We start from the raw sequence: 25,871 nt of genomic DNA on the forward strand, positions 1-25,871 counted from the left end.
ATTTATTCATAACACACGGGAAAAGACCCAGGGAAACCGAGTTAACCATAAAAACGATAAAAAATAACAGTAAAAACCCTGAAAACCAAAAATTTCACACCTGAGCTTCAACTCTCGCGGCCCGGTACCAAACGACTCACGGACCGGTACCGGTCCACGGCCCGGGGGTTGGGGACCGCTGCTATGGATAGCTGTACTTTCATAACCAGTCTCTGGGGAGGAATATTTTATATCTCATCCATGTGGATTGGTAGGTGTCCACACCTCCACCTCTGTGGGATTCATGAAATAACCTGACACGATTTCATCCATTATTATTAGTTTTCTGACTTTTTTTTTTTTTTACAGTCAAATAGTTTCTTTTCTACTCCTGTTTAATTGACCCGTAAACTGGTCAGCAAGAACTAATATTACTCTGTCTGTATTGCTATGCATGCCAGTATCTGCACACCTACTGTATCTCTTAAGTGATGGTATAACAGGTAAGTGACAGACATGACTTTAAGGAGTAATGTTAGGCAGATTATGTTATGGGTTATGAGTATATCATATTAAACTGGATTTATTTATAGCAGAGAGAGAAATTACTAGTCCTAATACTAGTACTAAGTACTATTAGGAATATAGTGTGCAAATATGGAGCAGCACTTATATTTACAGACTTCATAGCATTTCATTTTAAATGGTAAAGCCTCCTCTTGGCCAAGATGCAAGAAGTAAACTGGTAAAGCCTTTTCTCTGTGCTGCTCTGAAGCTCCTCCCATCAACTTTCAGCTCCACAAAGATTACAGTGCTGTTTATTGACAAAAATACCACATGTCATGTAGTGGAGGCTGACGGCTCTCCCTGTACGTATACTTTGGGCTATGGTAGCCTTTAAATGTAAAGTTTTGGAAAACCATTATCAGAGTCCAAAACTTACACAGTTTGAGGCATGAGTGCATTTTTTCCCTGTTTTGTTTTGCTCATATCTTAGTCACAACCTAAAATATGAGCCTATATCATTTCGTAAGGTCCGTCACATACTGTAACTTCACTCCACCACTTGCCTCTTCACATGCTGCGACATAAAACACTGCAGTGTGTGAAAGCACGGACAGGAGCATCGGACTTGCAGTGAAAGTGGCAGTTACAGCCATTAGGTCACGTCCTCCTCCGGAAACAGGTGTGTAAAGCCTGCACATGACCTAAACACTGCAAGGGGCCCCTTGCTGGGGTCAGGTCAGGAGCCCCTAACATACTGGCCTCCCTCCATCTCCAAGCCCAGCAGGGCCACAGGTCACTTCTAAAGCTATGTACTGTCATTGTAATGCTGTGCACCACCTCCACACAGCCTGGAGACTGAGAGACCTTTTAGAGTGTTCTGCTTCGTTGCAGAGTAATTCCAACCCAGAGATTTGCCTCTCTCATTTTACACCATTTTAATTCCCACTCAGCATTTGAAGTTGTGACAGGCAGACTGGTTGGCTTGCAACACCCGCTTGATGATTGATTCCCCATTAATGGTTAACTGCTCTGTTAGCAAAAAGCTTTAATGCATGGCTGATAAGCTCCACTGCTGAAGATGTTAAGCAGTCTAATGTTGTTAGAGCACACTGCAGGGATGTCACGCACCATGAGCTGTTCGTGTCAGATTTTCATCTGGTTTTTTTCTCTTCTTTTTTGTCATTTCTACCACAGAAACTAAATCCTCAAAATGCAAATTCAGACAAAAGGCACAATTTGGAATATCAGACAAAATTCTTTCACTTTCCATGTAGAATACTTTTTCAGTCTCTGCATGTGTGCAGTCAAGATAAAGATGCAGCATGTTTGGTCAGACAAGGAGTGTTCAGGATATCTACAGAGAGCAGAGAGGCTCAGTGCAACGAAGCTTTCCTCATCCTGATCCAGACGACACTGGTTATTTGAATCAACATGAGAAAGACACCAAAAAAATGCAATTCACCTCGTATGCCTTTAACTTATTGACATGTAATTATATTCCTCTGTGAGTTTGTGGTAAAATCTAGAACAAATGCAGACTCACCATTTTCAGTAATGATGTCTAATTGCAGAGATGGTTGAAAACAATCTATGTGGCATTTTTAAATACATACAAAATATTTAAAATACAGTGAAAGGTTGGTGAAAGCAGCGTGTTCCCACTGTCACGCCACACTGCAGCAAGAAACAGAAACGTTTGGAGACAAATGTACCATCCCGACTTTTAATTTAGACATTAAACATATTAGTGGGGAATAGAGATGTCAAAACACACCTAATAGTCCCACCTGTGTCAGCTGTTTATTCAGATTCCACAGGTCTCTACTGTAAAGAATAACAAAACATATCAACACTCCATGTCCTCAGCATCATGCTAAAGACATCTCTTTCAATCATGTTCGTGCCTGAAGTTTATCTTAAGCTGAATACAGCTCTCTCAGTTGTATCAGTGTCTTTCTCACAGCTCATCTGTGGCCAAAAACTGCTCGTTTCTTTTACAGTTTTCTTCTTTGAAATTTCCACGATGAGCATGAAGAGAAATAATCTTAAAGGGAATTTTAGTCTTGCAGAAAGTTTTTCGCAAAACTCCATCTCTGAAATATCTTATAGTCTGGTTTTCAGAGTAAACTCTCAGTAGGCACTGTGTCCATTTGACTCCCAAAGTCCAGTTTGATTGACTAGTGTGCTCACTGAATACTTTGCCTGGGTACAGTTGAAGTGGTGGATGTGCTTCGGTGGGATTCGAGCATAGAATGGACGAAGTGTGATCAAGCACAGAACCCCAACACTTGCTCTATGACAGCAGCCTCCAATAAAATCACACTTTTAAGTAATTAACAAATCTATGAGGCATGTGACAGGATGGTGCATCACCCCTTTAAAATGTTCCAATCAAAACACAAAAATGCATAAAATCATGGCGTTCATTCTGCTCTGCAAGAGTGTTTCCCAAAAGCTTTTGTTTGCATGAAAGACGAGTGAGTGAGTGCAAGAGAAGAGTTGGTGCTGAGACAAACTGAAGCGTACTTGGGTCTGGATCATTAAGTGCAGACTAGTGTGATGGTGCAGAGAGGGAACAGGTCTGCTTTGGAATGGTATAAGGAAACTTTACTGTCTTAAGCATTACAGTCTCTTCAAAGTCTACGATTGTTTGGTAGGCATGACCCTCTGTACTTGGGAAAAGATATCTGCTGCAACTTGCTCTATGGCACCATCTGAGTTATTCTTAGGACTTGACAAACCTACTCACAGGGCAAATGTTCAGTTTTTACAGGTTGACCCATACACTATGTCATGTGAGCAATCAAATGTTTGTGTATTAAACTGGTGGAGTCTCAGCCACAAGTTACAGATTCATGCTTACGGTTTTCTTATATTATTTCTTTGGATCATGTGTACTTGCCAGTCACAATTTCATGTTGAGGACCATGTAAACTATGATAAATACAGGTACTTGACAAAAATGTTAAAGCCTAACTTAGAGATAGACATAACATCGTTAATTACCCGACTTTAAGTTTGCATCAGTTAAGTTCCTCCCCACAAATGATGTTTCCTCTACGTCTGGATAAATAAAAAACCCACTGATGTTCTAATATTTCCCTCAGAATCAGTCAATGAAATTTATGCTAGTAAGTCAGACGATTTTCATGCCCAAGTCATTTTCTGGAAACAGCCAAAACTTCAAAGAAACTCCAGTTGATCTAACTGGGAATGATAACACATCTACAGACCAACAGAAACACTCAGAGCTTCCAATATAAACGTTGCTATCATATAAAAGATTTGAGACTACTGGGAAAGTGTAAAATCCAGATGTATTAGCAAAGTTATCAGTCAAGAAGCCAATTTTCTTTTTGGCTTTCAGCAGGGCAAACATCCAACGTGTCAGGAGGATTATACCAGGCGCTGTCATTTGCTTCGTATTCATATTTAGCTCCTGGTCAGAGAATTATAAAAATGTTTACGGTTGACAAGTTATTGGCCGTTTCAATTGAATTTGATACCCCTGAGTCCTTGAAGTGCAGCTTCATAGTGTGATGACTGTTATTTTACTGACTCATAGACGGAGTCATTTCTCTGTCAGCTATAGTCACCTGCTAAGACCAACCATGATCAGACAACTACAAAAGGCTCGTTTACATCTGGAAATTGTGAAGTTCTGTGATCAGTGCAGTTGTAGTGCAAGCTATTGGTCAGCCTTCCCAAAGTAATCATCAGCATAGAAAATGTAAAAATACAATTTGAACTGCTGCATAACAGAAAAACTAACTGTGAGATGCTACTTAACTCAAAACATGATCTTTCCTAACTGTAACTGAGTAAGAAATGAAAGTAAAAGTAGAAAGAAGAGCTAAAACAAAAAATCCAAATTCCAAAACACAGAGGTCCCAAAGTCTCCTGGATGATAGTCTGTGATTTATACGACCACGAATCCTGCAACCTTTAAATGTGCAACTGGCAAATGTCTAAAATGGGATCTGTAGAGCCTCTGAGGAAGCCTACACAAGTGGCCGATGTTGTTGCCAGCATTTATACCTGTGCAGGTTGGACTAATGCAAATGTTTAGTAACATTTCCAGGGTACATTATGTGGATGATGGCTGTTAATGTGTTCATCTTGTGTCAAAATGGCATGCTTAGTTCTGTTGTTCAAAAACAGGACTAAGGTCCTCCTCACATGTTTACCACATGTATGTTCTGCATGAACTGATACTTCCCCTGTGAATCCGGTTTTTAGAAATGCTAGTAGGCAGAGAATCTGGTGCAAAGATTTCTCCTCTACTGGAGTTCTCCTTCATCTCACTAAATACTGTATGTTTGTGCGCTGCACATTTTGTCATCATTTTGACTGGTTTAACTTTATCCCTTTTGTGTTGGTGCAGATCCTTCTGCAACGCCACTTGGCTTTCCACGCCTCGCCAGTCAAAAGTAATTTAATTAAACCGGTCTTACAATGCTAAGTTGGAGATTTCTGACATTTTCAGAGCAACCTTCCCTAAGATGCTGATGATGACACTGATGCTCCATGATTATCCCTGCTTGAGTCATGGTGTAACAATCCCTGCAGGTCAAAGGCTCAGTTTTATAAACTTGCTGGGTGTAGCAGCAGTGCAGCTATCATTCATCTTTCATAATGTGTCATTTATCACTGCTAATCCAGCTCAGACAGCTCTCTTCCTCTCTCCCTCTGCCTCGCTCTCTCTGCCGTCTTAATGCCTTTTTAAATGGCCAAAACGATGGTGGACTTGCACACAGGAAATGGAGAGTGCTAGAGCAGGAACAGGACTATAAAGAAACTAATTAGCCATATCACGTCCTGAGGCTGCAACATGGACTCTTGGTTGGTGATGTCATCCTGGGTTCAATGTACCATGAGGTCAAATTTGTCCTTGAGCAAAAATATTTAACCCAACCCAACTTACCCTGCACAGTACAGGGAAGTCCCAAAATAAGCACAAAGAAAATCACATGCAGTCACCAACTAATCAGCCGGGCTTTGTTTGATGGTTAATGCCATTTTCAGTTAACCTGGAAGCAGCTGAAAGTAAAAGCCACTCAACATTACAGCACAACACCATGAAAGTGGCAGTACATGAATAAGAAGCCTATTCCCTGACTTTACCATTGTTGTATGTCATCAAATGTCATATAATGAGCTGCTAAAAGCCACTTGTGTGCAGTTTCCTGCTTTAGCCTTGGTATATGAAGATGACAGACTACTGTAAATTAGAAGACCTAAATTACTTGAAATAATTAGAGATGTGGTTAGTCACACAGAGTAATGACCTTCATGGTTAAATCCAAGCACGAGCCATTGAAAACATGCAGTATAAATGAAGACAGATTCAGAGAGACAGATGTGAGAACACAAACTAAATCCAGCTGAGGATAATTAGACCAAATCCAAAATGCAGCTGAACAAACTCAAACAGAAAGAGAACAGCAGCACTGACGGAGACATGATGATCCAACGATTACAGTTTTTCCACAATAGATAAGAAACATTTCTTGACACCCTCAACAAATCGACGCACTGCCAAAGTCCCGTCCAAGGTCTTCACAAATCCCTGTTGGCTAATTATCCTCCTGCCTCTCCTCGTCCTCTGTCAGACTGAACCCAGGTTCATCCAAACAATGTATTCATGTGTTCGTTCCACAGAATCCAGATCAAACAGTCTCTACATACAAATACAGACATTTCTCCAGAAAGAGAGAGACCTATAATATAATATGATTACATCGTGTGTCACAGTACAGATAAGGCTGACAGTGAATGTAGTAAATATTGTGCTATATTGTGTATTGGCACATATTTTAATCCTAGATATTCTCTGAGCTGCACTCTGTGTACTTTCTCTATGTTCACTTGTGCGCTGGAGAATTGGCCGATGCTGTTAATTGATTAAAGTTTGATATATGTTCTTCTACCACAATAACTGTCTTCTGACAGTTCATCAGAGAACTGCTGCTGCTGGTAGCTGAAAATGCAACATCTAGTTTCGATGAAAATTCTGTCTTCAAACCACCGATTACATATAAGACAGTATTGGCTTCTTCCCTCTACTTAACTTGTAGCACGGTGGTAAAAATGCAGAGCAGAGAAAGGATGCAGAAGTGTAAAAACTGCAGTTCCTCTAATGGAAAGTTAAGATTGAGTCTAAAATGAAGAAGGTTAAAATGTTCAACTTTACAGCATAAATAAACATGTTCAGAGCCTGGTGCAAAATCGGCCATGATCTCTGTAGGGACGCCACTTTAGCTCAGCAGGTGGGCAGGTAACCACAGGCCACGCGGCCCGAGTGAAGCGGCCCAGGTTTGAATCTGCACGTCTTCCCCTCTCGCCCCAGTGTCCTGTCCATCTTCTCTGCTGTACTATCATACAAAGGCAAATATGCAAAACAAATAATCTTTAAAAAAGTTGTGTGGATGCTTTGATTTACTGGTGTGATCCCACAGAAATCTGTATGCATTCACCGTCTTCTAGGCTTCACCTTTGACATTATGAGTCACTGAACTGGATGTTTCAACCATAGTGATGGTAAATCCGGCTTTCAGAACATGTTTGTCAACACATTTCTGGCATGTTGCAGAGCCTGCTGTGTAGTCAAGATGGAGACAGCCATAGAACATCATGCCACCAGACTACACTGGTTAAGTTCATCTTTTATATACAATTTATGTTCAGCACCTTCATTTTTAGTACCCAGGAGAACTTGAGCATCTCTGCTCCTCGTTATGACCTGGATGTCCTCAAACTTCATTTTACATGAACAACCCTGTGCTATATTTCATGAAGTCTAAATTGCATTGTTTGGCTGTCTTGCAATTACATGTGGCAATTTCCCCTGAATCTCCCGATTGTGCTGCTCCCAGAGAATCTGCCGAGATTGGGTTGCACTCTCTGCTCCTCTTCTCATTCCATGGAGAAAAACATGGTTTATCATAGTCACTAAAATTTCAGCTGAAAATTACTCTCTTGATTTTCCATCCTACCTGTTATAATTACTCTTCATTTTATCATTAGCAACAATCCATATTCCACAGTTTGCCTGGGTCTGGGACATGGCGAAGCAGTCCATGTGGAGTTTCCCAGACCTCCTTGTCCTCAACCACTACCTCTAGGTCTTCTGAGGGGACACAGAGGCCAGCTGAGAGACAGAATTTCTACAGATCCTTGGTCAAGATGATTTCCTCACAGCAGGACATGCCAGAGCTGCTTCCACCTAGAAGAATCCGAGTGAGATGTCTCAAACTCTCTCTATAGTTTCCAGACACGTAAGACAGTTGGTGGAGAGCTCTGTCATTTGACAGGGGGAGGAATAGAGCCACTAATCCTTATTATTAGTAACCAGTGTGACCGAATTTTGTATTGTTTGTAACCAGTGACATCTGTGCTCAACCTATGCCATCTCTGGGTACCATTACGCTTCATGGTGCAAAAATGTGCTTAGACTGGGAATGTGTTTAGAAGTTTGGAAAAAGAGTAAATGAGATTAGCAAATTGCATGTGTGGAACCTGTTTAAGGTTTTGCCAAGGGAGTGATTGATTAAGTGAATGTCTCCAGGCCACTGAGCATTTGGTTCAGAAAATACGAATTAGAGTTTCAGCATTTCAGAAAATCTCTAAAAGTTCTGCACATGGCCATTTATAGCGAGGCACATAAATATAAATTCTGCCAGAGCACAAAGAGAGCTCTAGCTCTGTTATATCTACACAACCCACCTTTACTGTCAAAGTGCCCTTAGGCAGGGCATCTCAGAGGGAAAAAAAGACTTCACAGAGATTGGTTATTACAGACGGAGAGCGAGCAGCAGAAGACAGGAAAACAGTAGGAAAGGAAATCTAGCACTTTAAAAGACACTGATGTTGATTCAGTGCCTATCAGTGCAACCAGCAGTACCACTCGGGGCCATAACAAGTGCAGGAAGCCTGTTTGGAGTGATGTGCATTTGCTCCTCCTGAGTGTCACAATCAAGCAAAAGAGAAAAGTATATGATGTTTTGTGCGGGAAGGAATACAACTCCCACGCGTGAGAAGTACCTCTTCCTCTCCGTCTGCATTGTACTGGCTTCAGCTCCTGCTGTCTTCACCGTCTCCCTCCCTTCATCCCCTTAAGCTCTCTCTGTCGGTTCGCTTCATGACTAATGCTGCACTCTCATTACCCAGAGTCCTGCTGTCGACTCGCCTGCGTCTTCATCCTCTCTCTCTCATTGCTAGCGTTCTCAGTTATTGCTTTTGCTGTTTTGTATTTCCATTCTTTCTTTAGCTGTCACTCTCTCAGAGACTGACACTCACACACAGACTGAGATGCTGAGAGCAGCATCACAGAGAAGAGGTTTTTTTTTTTTTCAAAAAAGACAAACCTACTGTTTGAAAACAAAAAAAAATGGAGCCTGGAATGAAAGTAGGTCTCATTATGATATATTCTTCTGCTTTGAGAGGACACAGTCATGAGCAGTTGTGAAATATTGAGATAGATATGCAGCCTTCTGAAGCACATTAACTCAGATTTATGTCGCCCACTAAAAGCTCTTAAATTTGACTACTGACAGAATTTATTTTTCAGTCAAACAGCTGAACAATGTCGCTGAGATCTTAGATTCTCCTTTAGACTGCCGTAAATGCAACAGACATAGTGTTCAGGAGACTTAATTAAAACAAAGACAAACTGAATTATTTTAAGGAAAAGATCGGGATTGGAATTAAACCCTGTGTGTTTGTATTTGGTCCTTTTGATGTGATCCTAACCTCATGCACAAAAATCTATTTTTTAAAAAGTTCTGATGCAAGTTAAGATTATTCGAATTACAGATTGAAACTTTGACATATAAACTGACATCATAAGAGCAGGTTGAACAAATGGTGTCTCTTGGATATAGCCGTTAAGTATTTGGTATTCTTGGAAAGTCATTTAAGAAAACAATAAAGAACAAGGCTGTCAGTGGTGGGTATCTCTTTGGGATGTGACAGCGATGCCACTGGACAAGCTTTCTGGTATTTTCACAGCCTGACTTTATGAGCATATGATCTGTCTGATTGTAGATGTTGACACTTGAGCTCATACAATATGGAAAATGAGAGAAAATTATAGGGTGCATAAATAAATGGTTTTCCCGAGTGTGTTTGTAGTGCCCAATTAATTTGAATCAGTGTTGATGTGTTGTTGGTTTTTTTTCATTTTGCATATATTTTGCATTTTAAATACAGTACTCAGCCAAGCACAATTATGTCAATAAAACAAAAACAAGTCATAATTGTGTGTGTAGTCATAATTAAACCTGTTACAAATGACTGTATCATAGACAGAAGTAGCCCAAAGCAAAGCCATAACTACATAAGCAAACACAGTGACACAATCATTGCATATAGATTCAAAATCATAGATACAGCCAGTTTCAATCAGCCACAGCCGCAGTCCTCCTATAGGTATACATCATGCTGCAATGATTGCTGCGAAGCTGCGGCCACAACCAGTGGCAGACTCCTACATAATACATAACACTAGAAGTTACCACAGCTCAGCCTTTTTCTTTAGGGATGCAAAAATAATATCAATAAAACTGCCAATAAACTACCAATAAATGTGACCCTTCAGCGGTTTTGAGGTTTTCAGATGATGATATTTACCAAATCCAGAGTTTTTGCAGAAGACGTTGGTACGAGCCAATTATGTATCCAATCCATCCAAACAATAATGCACTTTTGTCAAAACCACTAAGTTACACAAGGTGTCTTTTGGCCGCAGTGCATGAATCAAGATCAGGCTCTTTCTGCTTTGCTGAGGTTGGTTCCCTCTGGGTTTGTGTGAGAATACTGGCTGTGCAGATGCTTGCTAAGAGGCAGAGTTGGCAATAGTACAGTCATTCTGTACTAAAGTAGAAGTACAAATAGTACTGTTGAAAAATACTAGAGTAAAAAGTTGAAGTACTTTTTCAACTTCTTTCTGGGGTGGCTGTAGCTCAGGTGGCAGAGCAGGTCCGCCACTAATCTAGAAGGTCGGTGGTTCGATCCCAGGCTGCCTCCTGGCTGCATGCCAAATATCCTTGGGCAAGATACTAACCCCATGTTTGCCTACTGGTGGTGGTCAGAGGGCCCGGTGGCGCCAGTGTCCGGCAGCCTCGCCTCTGTCAGTGTGCCCCAGGGCAGCTGTGGCTACAGTGTAGCTTGCCATTGCCAGTGTGTGAATGACTGAATGTAGTGTAAAGCGCTTTGGGGTCCTTAGGGACTGAGTAAAGCGCTATACAAATGCAGGCCATTTACCATTTTTACTCAAGTAAAAGTACCAGCTCTGAAATGTACTGAAAGTAAAAGGAGCTCTTTGGAGGAGGTTTCTATTTTTGCAAAGCTAACTGAACCGTGTGCTGCATTAACACAAGGATAAAATGATATCAGTAGATGGGAAAACAAACTTTAGTCTAACTTTTTTTTCTAATTATAAGAATTAGAAGGAAAAATAAAACATATATTTCTATTTTCTGTTGTCTACGTTGTACAGCTTGATTTTGCCTCTAAACAAGAATGTTTGCCCAGTCAAGGGTTAAAGTGGGGCTCAGCAGGTGGGGGGACCCTAAAATTGGTCGTAGTGGAAAAGAATCAACTCACAATCATTTCTATTGAGAGCTCCAGTAGATGTTCTTAGTGTACCGGCTGTGATCAGCTGACCTGCTGCTCTCTGTGGATGTACACGCCTGAATTCAACCAGATGTGAGCAGATGTTTCATTCCCATGTTTCAGTATACTGTGTATGCTGCCTGTACATTAGACACTATAAAGTTGGTATGAAGGTAAAATTCAGTCAGTGAATCTCAGCATCATCAGCAAAAATCATACGAATCTCTGCTGCTCTTGATGTAAGCTAACTGTGACCATGAAACCACGGCCACTGTGCACCAGTCACAGACTGGTCTTTACTTTTTCCATCACAGTGCAGCAAGTTAACCTGTTTATCCTGCACTAACCTGCAGAGGAGTTTAATGCAACTGTTAAATAACACAATTAGTCTACCTCAGTTTGATTTGCACACACTGTCACATGTACAGACACAATATCTGATATAAAAACATGAGGACTTACATGCAAGCTCTACATTTCCAGTTTATCAAACACCACTGAGCAGTCTTTACCTTTAATACAATACAGTACAATACAGTTTTATTTATATAGCACATTTAAAACCCGAAGGCGCACCAAAGTGCTTCACAGTAATATGGAGAGTCAACATAAGTCAATAACAGGGTACAAATCAGGCACTAGCACAGACAGGATAGAGGCACTAACAGACCAGGAGAGTTAGATAAATACAAAATCCGCTAAGAAGACAAAAACAGCAGTAAAATTAATAATAAGATAATAGATTTATATAATAGATAATAAAATTTAATAAAAGATTTAAAAGTTTGAAATTTAAAAAGTTTAAAAGGGTATCAACTGGTCGGGAAAGCCAAGTCAAATAGATATGCTTTCAATCTTGATTTAAAGGACTGGATAGAGTCCGAGGCTTGAATAGAAGCAGGGAGGCTCTTCCAAAGGTTGGGTGCAGCTGAAGCGAAGGCACGATCGCCTCTGGTCTTCAGTCTAAACTTAGGTTGGGCCAGAAGTAATTGACCTGATGATCTTAATGCACGACAAGGAGTGTACAGATTGAGGAGGTCAGTGAGGTAGCTGGGCGCAATGTTATTCAGGATTTTAAAAGTGAGTAGCAAGATTTTAAACTCAATGCGATATTTGATTGGTAACCAGTGTAGATCAACAAGAGCCGGAGTAATAGGGTCAAATTTTCTAGTTCCAGTAAGAAGGCGAGCCGCAGCATTCTGAACGAGCTGCAGCCTTCGAAGAGAGAAGGCTTGGAGACCACAGTAGAGAGAATTACAATAATCTAGCCTGGAGGTCACAAAAGCGTGGATACGTTTTTCCAGGTCCCTGTGTGGTATATAATGCTTAGCTTTAGAAATCAGGCGCAGTTGAAAAAAAACAGATTTAACTACAGATGATACTTGCTTATCGAGCTTAAAGGAGCTGTCCAAATAGACACCCAGATCACGTATAGAATCAGAGAGAGAGTTAGCTAGGGGCCCCAGCAGGGCAACAAGCTGGTCTCCAGGAATATGGCTGTCGAACACCATAACTTCAGTTTTTTTCTCATTTAAAATGAGAGAATTATCTGACAGCCAGTCTTTAACCTCTCTCAGGCAATCGTACAGGGAGTTCAATGATGCTGACAAATCATCAGTCAGTTGACAATAGATTTGAATGTCATCAGCGTAAAAGTGATAAGAAATATTATATTTTTCAAATATGGAGCCCAAGGGTAGCACATACAAAGAGAATAATAAAATAATTAAATCTAACCTCTCTTCCTCCTCTCCTGTCTTTCTTATCTTTCTCCATCTCAGAGTGAAGTTAGCTCTCTTTCTTTTCTCTCCCTATGAACTACAGCAGCTGGACCTTTAGCTAGCAACACACAGTTTGTGTGTTTGCTGATGTTTGTTGAGCTGACAGAAACGTTGCATTTGAAATGACCTGCCACTTAAAAAAATCCCTTTACGTGGGCTCCTCTGCAGTAGGGCTAGATAGATCCTGAAATAACGCATCTTAGCCTGCAGACACCTGCAGTTGTTGGTTTGTTTTTATAAATCCCTGCTGTTCTGATTTTCATATTTACCATCAACCCTGAAAAGTTTTGGCTCCACAACTAATTTTTGTTTGAGAATACAGAATAAGGAATTTGAAAAAGGCCAGCATGCCTGGGAAAACTGCCCATAGGGTGACTTTTTTCCTAGTCATTATAATAATTAAATATTGACAGAACACTTTTTTAAACCCCTCTTAACACAATAAACAAAGCGACTGTAAATGGAAAACAATTACTGTATAACAATAAATAAGTAAAACCAATACTGTATAAAACTGCATAACACTACAACAGGAAGCATTTGAGAAAGCAAACAAAAACATTTTTTTTGCTGACACTCCCAATATGGCTGTGCAGTACATTTAGATTTCCCAACAATCAGCAACAGCAGATATTTGTGGATGTGTGTGTGCGCATCACATACTGGCAAGTTGAGGGATCTGAGTGATGTAAGACACACAGCATCTAAAGGAGTAAACAGCTGTTACCGTATCCCAGCCTGTCCTCTGTAGTGGACACACAAATCCCCAAAAAGTCAGACTGAAAGATTTTTTCCCTGTTCATAGGAGGAAAAGTTAATAAATGACCAGATACACAAACTAGTAAAAGCTGGTCGACCTTCCTGCTGGGTATTTTATTTCTGGGAAATGGAGACTTTCACACCTAGTTCCCCTGTGGTATAAATTTCATGTCCTGGGTCACTTCCTTTACAAGATCTTCAGGAAACCTGACTTCTGAGCCCGGACTTCGAGGCTGTGGTTACTGAGAACTCGTACGAGATTTGTAGTAGACACATCTGTGGTGTCAAGATGAAAATTCTACATCACTTTGTTCATAAGTTATCACATACGCAAGATCTTCAGAAAACTTGACCTCTGACCCCTTACCTTGTATCAATTTCAGAATCTTAAGTATCTGCCTTCCTCAGTTGTCACATTCACAAAATTTTCAGAAAACCTGATCTCTGACTTTGACCTTGAGGTGGAGCTCACTGAGATTCGACCCCGTCCTAGATTTTTAGTAGAAGAACGCATGGTATGAATTTGTAATTCCTACGTCACGTTGATCTCCCCTCCCCGACAGTGTGACGACAACACCCCATCGGCTGAGTGGGTAAAAAGGCGACACCTATTCAGCAATTGTGCTTACCAAGTTTATTATTTCTGAAATGGCTTTTAAAGAAAGCAGACGTCTAAATGAAGTCATGCAAAAACAATGTATGATGGAAGCCAATGCAAAAGACTCACAGATGACAAATAACAACTGCTCACCCTTATTGGTCACCTCATCAAAAGTTCAGGAAAAATATTACTAAAAATACAAATCATTTTATTAAATTTCTGAGCAGGTGAGCAGTAACCAATCCCAAAGTCCCACACTTTCATAGAAATGGGTGTAATGTGCCGACCATGGCAGCAAATTCACTTTGCAGTGTAGCAGTTTGCCACTCAGTTAACCTGTAAAGTAAAACAACACAAATCATCCAAAAAAACATTTCTGCCCCTACAAGAACAGTGAGCCAGCAGTAATGTGTTTACCTAAAAAACAGCATTTACAAAATCAGCAGGAGACAGCGTTACAGTATTTGTTATATCAGATATAATCTTCATGGCCTGATTGCGATTGAATAAATTATATTACAGTTATCATCTTTTGACACTGTATAGCTAACTCATGGTTTGTTACTATGCATGTGAGAATTCTGCAAAATATATCGTTCGGTTCAACGGCTCCATCATGCCTTTAAAATATGAGAAGATGGAAGCACAACATAATATAATCAATACATGTTTCTGTTATGGATATATTTCAGATTTAGCAACTTCACTGCTGTTTTTACTGTGATGGGGTCCTTTAAATGTAGCATTTTTTTAGAAGATAGTTACATTTATCAGCATCTATTGGCATCTCCACTCTGATAATATGGTTTGACAGACATGTACATGATTTGAAAATAAAACCTACTAAACATCAGTCTGCTAACTGTGATTATCAGCCAGGCCCATCACTCTTCTTTAACAAGACCCTGAGTGGTTTTAGAGAGAAAAGTCCTGTTTGTTTGCTGCAACAGGCTCCAGAGCCTCAGGCTGTGTTTACTGCTGACAATATCTACATAGCAGAATAAGTATAATGGGTTCCTGAGTGATTTGGAAAAGGCTGCCAGAGAGACAGCCCTTTTTTGTGCGTGGTTGTTTGTCTATCAATTAGAGTGTCGATTAAATAAATGTGTTTGGGCTCCATCTTGCCGCTGGCAAAGAACAGAGCTGTCTAGAGACACACCTACAGGAGGTTCCCAGCCAAAATCGCTTTCAACACATTCCCGCTCAATAAACACGATCACACAGAGATACTGGGCCTTGTTTGGGACTTACAAATCCAACAGCCAAACCACAGACTGACATTTTGTTCCATGAAATAGGGAGCTTAGCTGAAAATCTGCTGTAGCACAGCCACTGGAGCAACGATGGGTTTAGCTGCAATGCAATTACAGACAAAACAAACATTTCAAATGACTGATTGAACTCAGAATAAGACACAAACAGACAAACAGATAAATAACAGACAGCAGCAGACTCCTATGTGAACTACTACTAATGTGAAATGCCAACAAAATCAAAGCAAAATGAGTAACCAGTGATTCACTGATATGCCACTATATTAAAGACAATTAAAGGAAATGTGAAACACTGCAATTTGTCATTGAGTTTGGAGAACTCCTCCACATGAGGGTCAATGAAAACTCTGAGACTCTTTCCAAATGTAAATCCTACCTCTTGTTATAAATGCCAAACACAAAATAAAGATGAACAAACATATTAATGCCACCAAACCAGAACCTTATTATCTAATGTCTTTGCTCTTTCGTGACAGCAGAAACTGCTCCTGTTTGTGGACCATCAGAAACAATTACCTCCAGAGGAAGAGCTTTCAAGGCCATCGAAACTGTGTTGGGGTAACTACATTTCTACGTTGGACGCCTTTGTAAAGTTCTTGCTGTAGCTTTAAGGGCATATTTAAGCTTAAGAATCACAGAATGTCACAAACAGCACAGACTACAGGCCCTTTAGCTTCTTGTAGCACAGGACACAGTAGTGTTGACTCTGGTCTTGTCTCTCTCTTTACTGAGTTTGTTCAGTGGAAGAAAATCTAATACCCCCCATATGATCTTTTCCACACTTCATCACCTCTTTTCCAAGTCTGTGTGGGAGAAAGCCAAGACATTCTTTAGAAATTCAATGAAAACCAAGAGAAGACTCACATGCCCTAAACATGCAACCACTGCTGGACCAACCATTGTTGGAGCGTACCAGCGTTCATTGTTACAGATGCCATTAACCTGCAGTCATTTACAGCTTTATTGCTGTTGTGTGTTACACAGAACTTCTTTGCTGTAACACAGTTCAGCACTAAAGACCAACTACATGGTTAAAACTAGAGATGGCACAATACCACTTTTTTATGTCTGATACCGATATCATAAATTTGGATATCTGCCGATACCGATATGAATCCGATATAGTGTGTTTTTTAATCAATAAAACTATCTTGCTGCATTTTGTATAAGTTCATACTCAAGTTTAAATAAACAACAACACTAAAGCTATTCTGTTATACCTGTATGTAAAAAATACACTGCACCCAAAGTATTTCATAGTTCAGCAACACTGATCAATCTAATAAACTTAAACCTGCTCCATCCTTCCTATTCTGGTATTTTAAAGAGTACATAGCAGAAATATTAAGCAACCTAACTAATAGGGTTGCAAACTCCCAGCAAAAAAAAATAGGGAACCACCCCCCACCCTCCACCTCATGATGCTTAATCGATGTAATCAACTTTAATTTGATGCAGTGTGAAAAAAAAATGCACAGAAATAAATTATTTTTCAAGAATAATTAAATAGATTCAACATCTTTCTTCAACAGAATCGCAGACTGCACAGATGGTACCTTCCCAAAGGAAAAAGTACTATAGCTTACTAGGGTATATAGACTTAACAGTTACTATATACAGTAATGGACTTCTATACATTTTACATCAGATTAAAACTTTGGGTGTAAGATTCAGATAATTATTTATTAAAAGCGAGACATTTTAAATGAGAATAAGAAAGAAAAGTATGTCTTTGTGCCCCCTTTTCCCTGTTCATGCCCTATCGGCCCCCCTGGCTGCACTTTGCTAGATCCGCCCCTGCACAGTTACCAGCCGTCAGCTACGTAGAAAAGGATCCTGGTGTAGAAAGTAATATTAAATACATTCTAACAACAGCTTATCAAGCTTAAACGTGCTGCTGTTGTTCAGCCGCTGGTTTCCTCTTTCTGGTGCAAAGTGGGCCAAAAACAAAGAAGAGAGACGGACTCGCGACAGAAAAGCCGATCAGCTGATCATTGATCAGTTTCATGATTGAAGTAGCCGCAGGAAGGTGAGGGAGAGAGAGAGGCAGTCGCTCCATATATCGGTTGTTAAGCTTAACGTGGGAACGCTTTACAAACATTCAGAGATGAACTTACACACTTGCTTTACTTCTCTCTGGGATAACTTCCTCGGAGATGAAATGCTGGTTTGGTAGGGAGGGTACAAATACACACAGCCGCTCTATCACGTGACACTCCAACATGCTACGGTTATGAGCAAAGTTACGCCGTGTCGCAAGTTTTGTGAGGTGCTTTTTTGATATTTAATGGATCGGATTATATTTTTTATTTCTCTCCGATATCCGATCCAGTAATTTACGTCAGTATCGGACCGATGCCGATAGGTAATATCGGATCGGTCCATCTCTAGTTAAAACTGAACACAAAGAGTAAGTGAAGAGCAGAGATCGCCGTGCTGACTGTGTGCACAAAGACAAGCTGTGATGTCAGAGCCACACAGGGTCACAGCTGTCAGAGTGGTAGTGAGATGTGGACAGACAGTCAGGTCTTACCCTCTAAGACAGTGAGCTTAGCGCTGGTGTTGATCTCTCCCACGCTGTTGGTGGCGGTGCATTCATAGATGGCCTCATCGCGGTGGGTCCTCAGCGGCTGGATACGCAGCACTGAGCCTGAGCCGTCGTCAAACTCGATCACCTGAATCAGACAAAGAGCGGCTGTAACACAACGCCTTTTAACTAACTGAAAGCTTTTAGGAATGCAAGGCAGCTTTGGAAGTATCCCTTCAGATAAATTTACAGAAAGCTTTTGCTTTTAAGATGCAGTAGGTGTGAAACATATGTAAGAGTGGTAGTTGATTATAAGGAGAAGTTTCTCCTTGTTTTAAAATGTCAAACATTTTACACTCACACAACTGTAGGAACCACTTATGCAGAAAGCAGTCATTTTAACTCGCTTACAAAAACACTAACACCACTGTGCTCTGATGAAGGTGGGCTGGATTCATGACTATATGTGGATGCAAAAACATCTCCATCCATTACAATGCAAGTATATAATAATGAACCTCCAAATACTGCATGTGACATTCAAACAGGTTACATCCCATTGTGTGGTTACTACTTATCAGTTTGTTCAGTGTTTCAACTTGAATTTTCCTTTTTCATTATTTATAATGTTTCCACACTTTGGATCCATTCCCCCTGTTCTGTCCAAAGAGGTTTCTGTTGTTGTGTTGTGGGTTTTCCTGGACAAAACAACCAACTTTATTTAAAAAAACAAAACAAAACAAAACAAAACAATGATCCGACTTAAATTGCAGCTTTGGAAAATACATATTCAAACAGATTTTATTTGTTATCATTTTCTTTTTTTAATAGAAGAAAAAGACAAAGACTGTAATCATATCTTCCTGTAAACACTTTTTAAAAGTTTCTTGAAGTTAATGACAGTTAATGGTTAAAGGCTAAATAATTGTACGGCTGTGCTCATGTGGGAGTTAAATTACATGAAAATAAAGTTTGTTTACTGAAGACGTTGTAAGTCATGGACAGTATGGGTCACTACAACACAGTAAGGTCTGACCTTTCTTAGGCTTTTACATGTCATGGACTGAATAATACTCATATAAATAAAATGAATATTAAAATATGAATAACATTCTGTCAGCATGCACTGATCATTACTGACTGTGGTTTTCAAGGTTTTAATCATTTTGTGTGAATAAAAGTAAAAGTATTCAGTATGTAAAATCATGACATGATGATATTATTGGATCTGAAACACTGATTAGTTGACGTGTATTATTTTAATGTTGCAGATTATTTTCATTGGATAAATAATGCTGACTGATTTAGAATATGCATACATTATTAATATTTCAATATTTTAAAAATAAAATTAAAATTGGAATCTGTCAATTATGAAATAATAATTTGATAGATGACAGAGTACAGAATAATGTCTCTTGCCATTTGTTGTAAGCTCGGTTGCCGTCTTGTTTCTGCTTTGAAATGAGTGAACAATCCTTAAGCTCTGGGATGGGGACGTTCCCTCTGCATCCCATTAGCATCGGCCCTTCAGAGGGTTCAGTGTCACTACAGTCGAAGGTGGAGCACGTCTAATTTTAGGGAAGATTTGGATTAACTAAAGCTGCCAGATTTCATTCTGATTGTTTTGTTTACAACCAGAGCACCAGATCAGAAATTTGCCCACCAGGAGTGGACCCAAAGCTGCTGGTGGAAGCAGCACAAGGGTGGGAAATGAGGGAAATCGTTTGGACAATAAGGTGGAAATTAAAAAAATAATCAAACAACTGAAGAGCGCAGCAGCTCAAAGAGCAAAAGAAAGAATGCTTGGAATGAGCTGAAGGACAACTAATGTGATTTGACTGGATATCAGGTATGCAAGGGCTTTAGAAATGTTCGAGGGGGCTGTGGTTAAGAGTCGGGGTCACGACACTTCCTCTCCTCTGTGTGCGACCCGAGCAGTCGACTGGCAGAAATCAAATTCCTGCCCTAATGAAGGAAGTGTGGAGCTGCACTTTCTTCCTGCCTCAGTAGGAGGTCGATCCAGCGAGCACACAGGGAAGCCATCAGTTTGAGCAACACTTAGCCCAAAGGAGAATCATTCCCATTACTCAGCGTGGTATGAGCCAGTTATATATCCATTGTACAGACGTAGAATTATTTCAAACGAATAAGATCTGAGCTCCTGCGTACAGAAAGTGGGGTTTGATACACATGGAGACTGCAGGAAAGACAACCTTCTAGTTTTCCAATTAAAAAACAGACCAGGGAGCCGAGCAACTTCAAGCAGCAGCAGAGATCTTGAAGCTTTTCTAAAAGCTTCAAGAAACAAACAAACAAACCAAACAGTGTCCATTGTTGAGGCTCTTCTGAAACAATGGACAATGTTGGTTTGTTTGTTATTATTCCAAAAGGAGAGTCACCTTAGAAACTAAGTGATGGGTGCATCACTTAGTGAACCTTTCTTTTTATTACAGGAATAATGATGGATTTACTCACCTAACCTTGTACTGAAGGAGGATGTTTGAAAACCAGATTAGACGCTCTATTACTTCTCAGCTGTTACCGTTTTTCATCACACTACCATTTATCTGAACAGTTAGCCATTCATATCTAACGCTGCACACCTACATGCTCTCATGTTAATTATTTTGTTAGTTGAAACAAACTCAGATACTCTACAAACCTCGATATTAACAAAAGGAAATTTTCTGCATGTTAAAACCAAAACGAAGCCCTGGTTGAAATGTCAACGCCGGCATTCCTTTACTGTTTACTTTAGGCTGCCTACAAACACTCAAACATGTCCAGGAATGATTGTTTATCTTTAATAAGTGGACACTGGGTTAAGGACGTGCTGTGCCTCGCCTCTGCTAATGAAGTCACAGAAGTAGATCTTTCATCTTTGAATGTGCTGCTGTTGCCTTTTCCAAGAGAATCATCCTCTGGTTGTGGAAATATAAGCACTGTGACATGTTATGTAGAACAACAGTTAGCTGATAGCTCAGGACTCTCCTATCGTGCACATATATTGTGTCTTCCAAAGAGAGAACATATCCAGATACTGGGCTACTATAATTTTGAAGTTATCGCCAATCAGCAGTCACATTGCTTAATTTCTAAAACTATAATGAATAAATATACAATTGAGGTAAGTTGTAAAATATAGATACGTAACATATCATGAATATATGTGTTGTGACTATGTGAAGAGCAAACTTTGAAAAAAATTGGAGCATCTAATGAAAAACGAAACATTGAACAGGTAGGTGAGCAAATATGATTGAAATAGTTGGGCTGTGGCTATTTATAGACTGAGATTAAAGCTTTTTAAAGGTTTAAAGAAATCAAATAAAGCTGAATAACAGACTATGTAAGTGAAAGTACAGAGGGAGTACTGGACTGTCTTCCTGTACTGGGAGGTGGTACATCCACACCACACACAGGGTCGCCATCAGTTTAAATAATGCTGAGCAGACAGGTGGAAGATAATTCCTATTACTCACAACGACATGAACCAAGTGTCTCCGTCTACACGGGACTCATGTTGAGTCACTTCAGTTGAAGTCATTTGGGTTGGCTGGCAGCTAATGAGCCTTCCTGCTGCTCCAGAGTCCTGCAGGAAGGCTTGTACAGTCCTATTTATTAAGCTTTTGCTGTGTGTGTTAACGCAGCTGCATGAATAAAATGTCGACTTTCTGCTCAGTGCTTCTGTACATTGTATAGAAGCCATTTTGCAGTAGATGAAAAAATATCCTTCAAAGTTCACTTCATTTAATTTTGTCACAAAGCACATCAATTACAAATGTAAGAATCTGTTAATCAATAGAAAAAACATAGCATTACATTGTATGCAGCAGTCCCGTTTGGCTGACTTGACTTATAGGTTTGATCACACAAATAATCAGTCATATTATTAGATCAGTGCTATCAGTCAATCTCAGTCATTAGCAAATCATTCCAGTGCCACCCACCGTAACTCAAATCGCTTCTTAAATGAAGACATAACATTCCTCTATCCACGCCAACCCATCGACTCGATTGCATGAAGCTCTTGGTTTTTTGTTTTTTTCAATGCAGTGTGGTAATTTGTTTTGTTTTTTTTAATAGACATGAAAAACTATTCAGATGTCATTCTAGACCTCTACAACATTTTATTAGCACTGTTTATGTGTAGCACATATTCAAGCTTGAATACAAGGTACCAGATCAATTTATGTAAACTAGGCCAACTTCACTCCAACCGTTACTGGGATTTAGTTTTCCATCTTCATTCAAGTCAGGTCAAATTTTCAAAAGAGCAAAAGTTATAGCAGTGCTAGTGCTAATTCGACCTCTGAGGATAGAAAGACACACTTTGCTTATTATCTCATTGGAATGACAGTTTTCTTTCTTCACTTATGTTGTAAAAGAATCGGTCCCTGTTTTTGTAGCAGGCTGTAAACATACTTTAACAAGGGAGTCTGTGCAGATTGATGCGCTTTTGAAGCCAGCCTCAAGTGGCTATTTAGAAGAATTGTGGTTTTTGTTGCTACCACACAGCAAACACTTTTCAGCTGCACGGGTTGGCTGCAATGTCTGCCATTAATGTAAATGTTGCTTTAACTGCACAACTAATTATTGCTGCAGACAGAGCAGACAAAGCCCTTCCAGACCCCCGTCTATCCTCAAACACACTGCAAAAAATGTTTAAGCTCAACTCCACCCATTAAACCCATAGGTCCTTGCTCCTATCCTGACACCGAGTCTTGACTAGAAATGACTTGTAATCATGTATTTAAAAAAAGTACTTGATTACAATGCGTATTTAAAGGTCACACAACCTAAAGTTACATTAAAAAAACTACAGAGAGACTTTTCAACTCTGCATATTTTATCTTCTGCCAGCGTTTTAGTAGCTTGCACATGTATCTAAATTACGCTGATTCAAAATGTCACCATGCATGTATTTTTTAATTATTGTTTTTAATACTAATGCTGATAGACGAGATAATCAGGGTTCTGTTCAATGAATTTTTCAGAATTATGCAAATAAAAAAAAGACATTTAATATCTAATCAAAAGGCATTTCAACTTGTCATTAAAATGTAGTGTTTGTTCACAGAGAGGTGAAAATACACTTTTTTTCCTTTTACAAATAAAAGAAACAGAAATAATCCAGTTGAGATTAGCAGATATGAACCTTGTTGGTACGTCAGTGTTTTTTCTGGGCTCCTGTGAGTCAGTGGGCGTCTGAAGGGCAACAGAGTGCATTCAGAAAATCTAAAAATGTGAAGAACTCATTCAGTAATAACTGTAATAAGAAGGAAGAATATGTGTATTGCCATCCACAGGGACATTTAATTCCTGCATTTGACCCGGCCTAAGCTCTAACGCCTGAAAACTAACATCCAAGTATAACACAGATATAAACAGTGCCTTGTTGGCTGGAGACATTGGAGCAAACATGTAATCTCGACACATAAAAGCTCATTGGATGCTTGAACCATAGACTGTATATTAAAGATGGACACTGCCACTATAACTTCACCCACTGATTTGCGAAGCTTTAAACGTCCATGTTTCATATACAGTCTGTGGTTTAAACCCAGGACCCTCTCACTAAGAAGCAACAATGCTTATTACTGAGCCAATGTGCTGTCATTTGGCTTTAGATATCTCTAAGCTCTGAATAAAAATGGGCCCTCTGAATGTGATGGACGTTTTTTCCCTCTTTTTTCAGATGTTTTAATGAGAAGAACTCCAGTCAAAAATGTAAAAAAGAAATCATTAGTTCCACAGTTTTCCTGTCTGGTTTTCAGATCATTTCCAGCACACACAGTCTTCATAAAGTCTACAACCTCTTTCCTACATTTCAAAGTGGAAAATAAAACTTTGATATTTGAGCTTTAATTGTTTGCTGTTCTGCTGAACAAAATGAAATGCACTCAATTCAGATTTAACTATGTCAAATTTTAAAAGCTTCACTCATAACATAGACATTTGAGAGATGCTTTTGAGCAAAATCACACACACCAAATAAACCTGATGTGCTGGCCATAGCGGGTTATTAGAGTTCTGCTCCCTTCCACCACTGAACCCACAGGCATCAAAATCTGCACCTCCTCCTCTAATTCTGAGCCTCAAGTGTTTTCATTAGAATAACACAACTAACATAATTTGCATTAAGTGGTTTTCAAACAGGCACTAAACGGAGAAAGCTGCTGTGTCTGATTATTGTGCATGGTAGTAATTAATAAATACAGCACCAGTCTACAGTTCGGCCTCTCTCCTGCTAAATGCACACACATCTTCTTGAGGGGTATGTTGCATATGTTCTATAAAATGACAGCGTGTGACCTGCTGCGCTGTATCACACAAATGCAGACAGGTAATGAGCAGTGAAGGTGTGAGACAAGGAGGTGTTGCACATTCAAACACTTCAGACAGGGAGCTTTGAGGCCAGCTCACGCGTCGTACCTCAAAGCGCTGGGAGCTGACTTTCTTCCCCTTTTTCATCCAGGTAATGCGAGGCTTGGGCTCACCGACCGCCTGGCATACGAACGACGCCACTCCTCCCGAAATCCCCGTTTGATCCTCGGGGGACTTGATGAAGCTGGGCGTGCCTAAGGGAAAGGGAAAGAAACGAAGATGAGGGCACGAAGAGAGGAAAACCAGAATCAGATGAAGAGCCCTGACAGAGAAACAGCTGCAGGCAAGTCACAGGGATTTTACATCTCTGTACTTGCTTTAAGTCCTGCAATAACAATATGCTCTTTCAAAAGCTGTTTCATGCCTGTAGCCACACCTAGCCGTAAAAACAGCCCAGCACCATCCTTTCCCTGAAAATAAGCAACATCCGTCAGTCTTATTAATAGTGGCAGAGAGCAGGCAGATGTGAATGGACAGATGGAAACCTTGAAAAATCTGCTTTGAATGCATGAATAAACATGAATCATAAACCAGCCCTGTGACCATAATACTGTACATCACCAACATGAAAGGCTGAAATAAGTGTCGTGCATGGATAATAGTGCAGCTCAGAAAGAAATCATTTTTTAAAATTCATGTCATGGTCTCATATGTTAACCATACACTGTGGTGGTTTGGACCACTAGCGGAGTTATGTTGCAATGTTTAAATGAGCACTGGACCTGGTTCGCGACTAGCAACTTCATAAAAATACAACGGGAAATGTAGCAGTATACGCATATATATGTATGTATATATATGTATAAAATCTGGAGAAGAAGGCTTATCAATGTAAGCAAAGCAAGACAATTCTACATAGCGCTTTCCAAGAACCACAGAGTGAATATGGATATAGAATGTAGAACAAAGGATATTAGAGTGTAAAACTGCACAGTAAATAAAACTGAGATTTAAAGCAGTCTGAAAATTTACAATTAAAAACACACAATATGGAAAGTTACCAAATGCCACAGACTTTCTATGGTATCTGTTAACATGTTGCTGCAAATTGATTCAGAGCATTTAACATAGCACTTCACAGGGTCATTAATATGGTCCACAAATCATTGGACATCCTCTTCCCTCCCTGAAGGACCTGTACAGCACTCGCTGTCTCCAGAGGGCGAGCAGCATCCTACAGGACTGCACACACCCAGGACACCGGGTGTTTAAGCTGCTGCCGTCTGGCAGGAGGTTCAGGCTGCTGAGGTCCTGGACAAACAGACTCAAGGACAGCTTTTACAACAGGGCAACAGCTCTAATCAGTGCTAACAGCTGACCTGATTGGCTACCTCCTTGCAAACAGCTGACCTGATTGGCTACCTCTCTGGACTTTTTGGGGGGCAACAACAATAACAATAATAATATTTATATAATATTTATATTTGCAACATTATTAT

The 25,871-nt window shown here is 39.9% G+C and overlaps 1 protein-coding gene across 23 annotated transcripts in view; it reads right to left on the reverse strand.

Moving 5' to 3' along the window:
- ptprfa (protein tyrosine phosphatase receptor type Fa) overlaps positions 1-25,871 on the reverse strand; it is a 330,493-nt gene that overhangs the window by 175,661 nt on the left and 128,961 nt on the right. For all 23 annotated transcript variants that reach the window (XM_025899236.1, XM_019345881.2, XM_025899243.1 and 20 more), the window contains 2 exons: positions 24,481-24,626; positions 18,049-18,190 (listed from right to left, as the gene is read on the reverse strand). In XM_025899236.1, the coding sequence (XP_025755021.1) occupies positions 18,049-18,190; positions 24,481-24,626 (288 nt within the window). The remainder of the gene's footprint in view (positions 1-18,048; positions 18,191-24,480; positions 24,627-25,871) is intronic.

Source organism: Oreochromis niloticus, linkage group LG15 (genome assembly GCF_001858045.2).
Source record: "Oreochromis niloticus isolate F11D_XX linkage group LG15, O_niloticus_UMD_NMBU, whole genome shotgun sequence".
NCBI lineage: Eukaryota > Metazoa > Chordata > Actinopteri > Cichliformes > Cichlidae > Oreochromis > Oreochromis niloticus.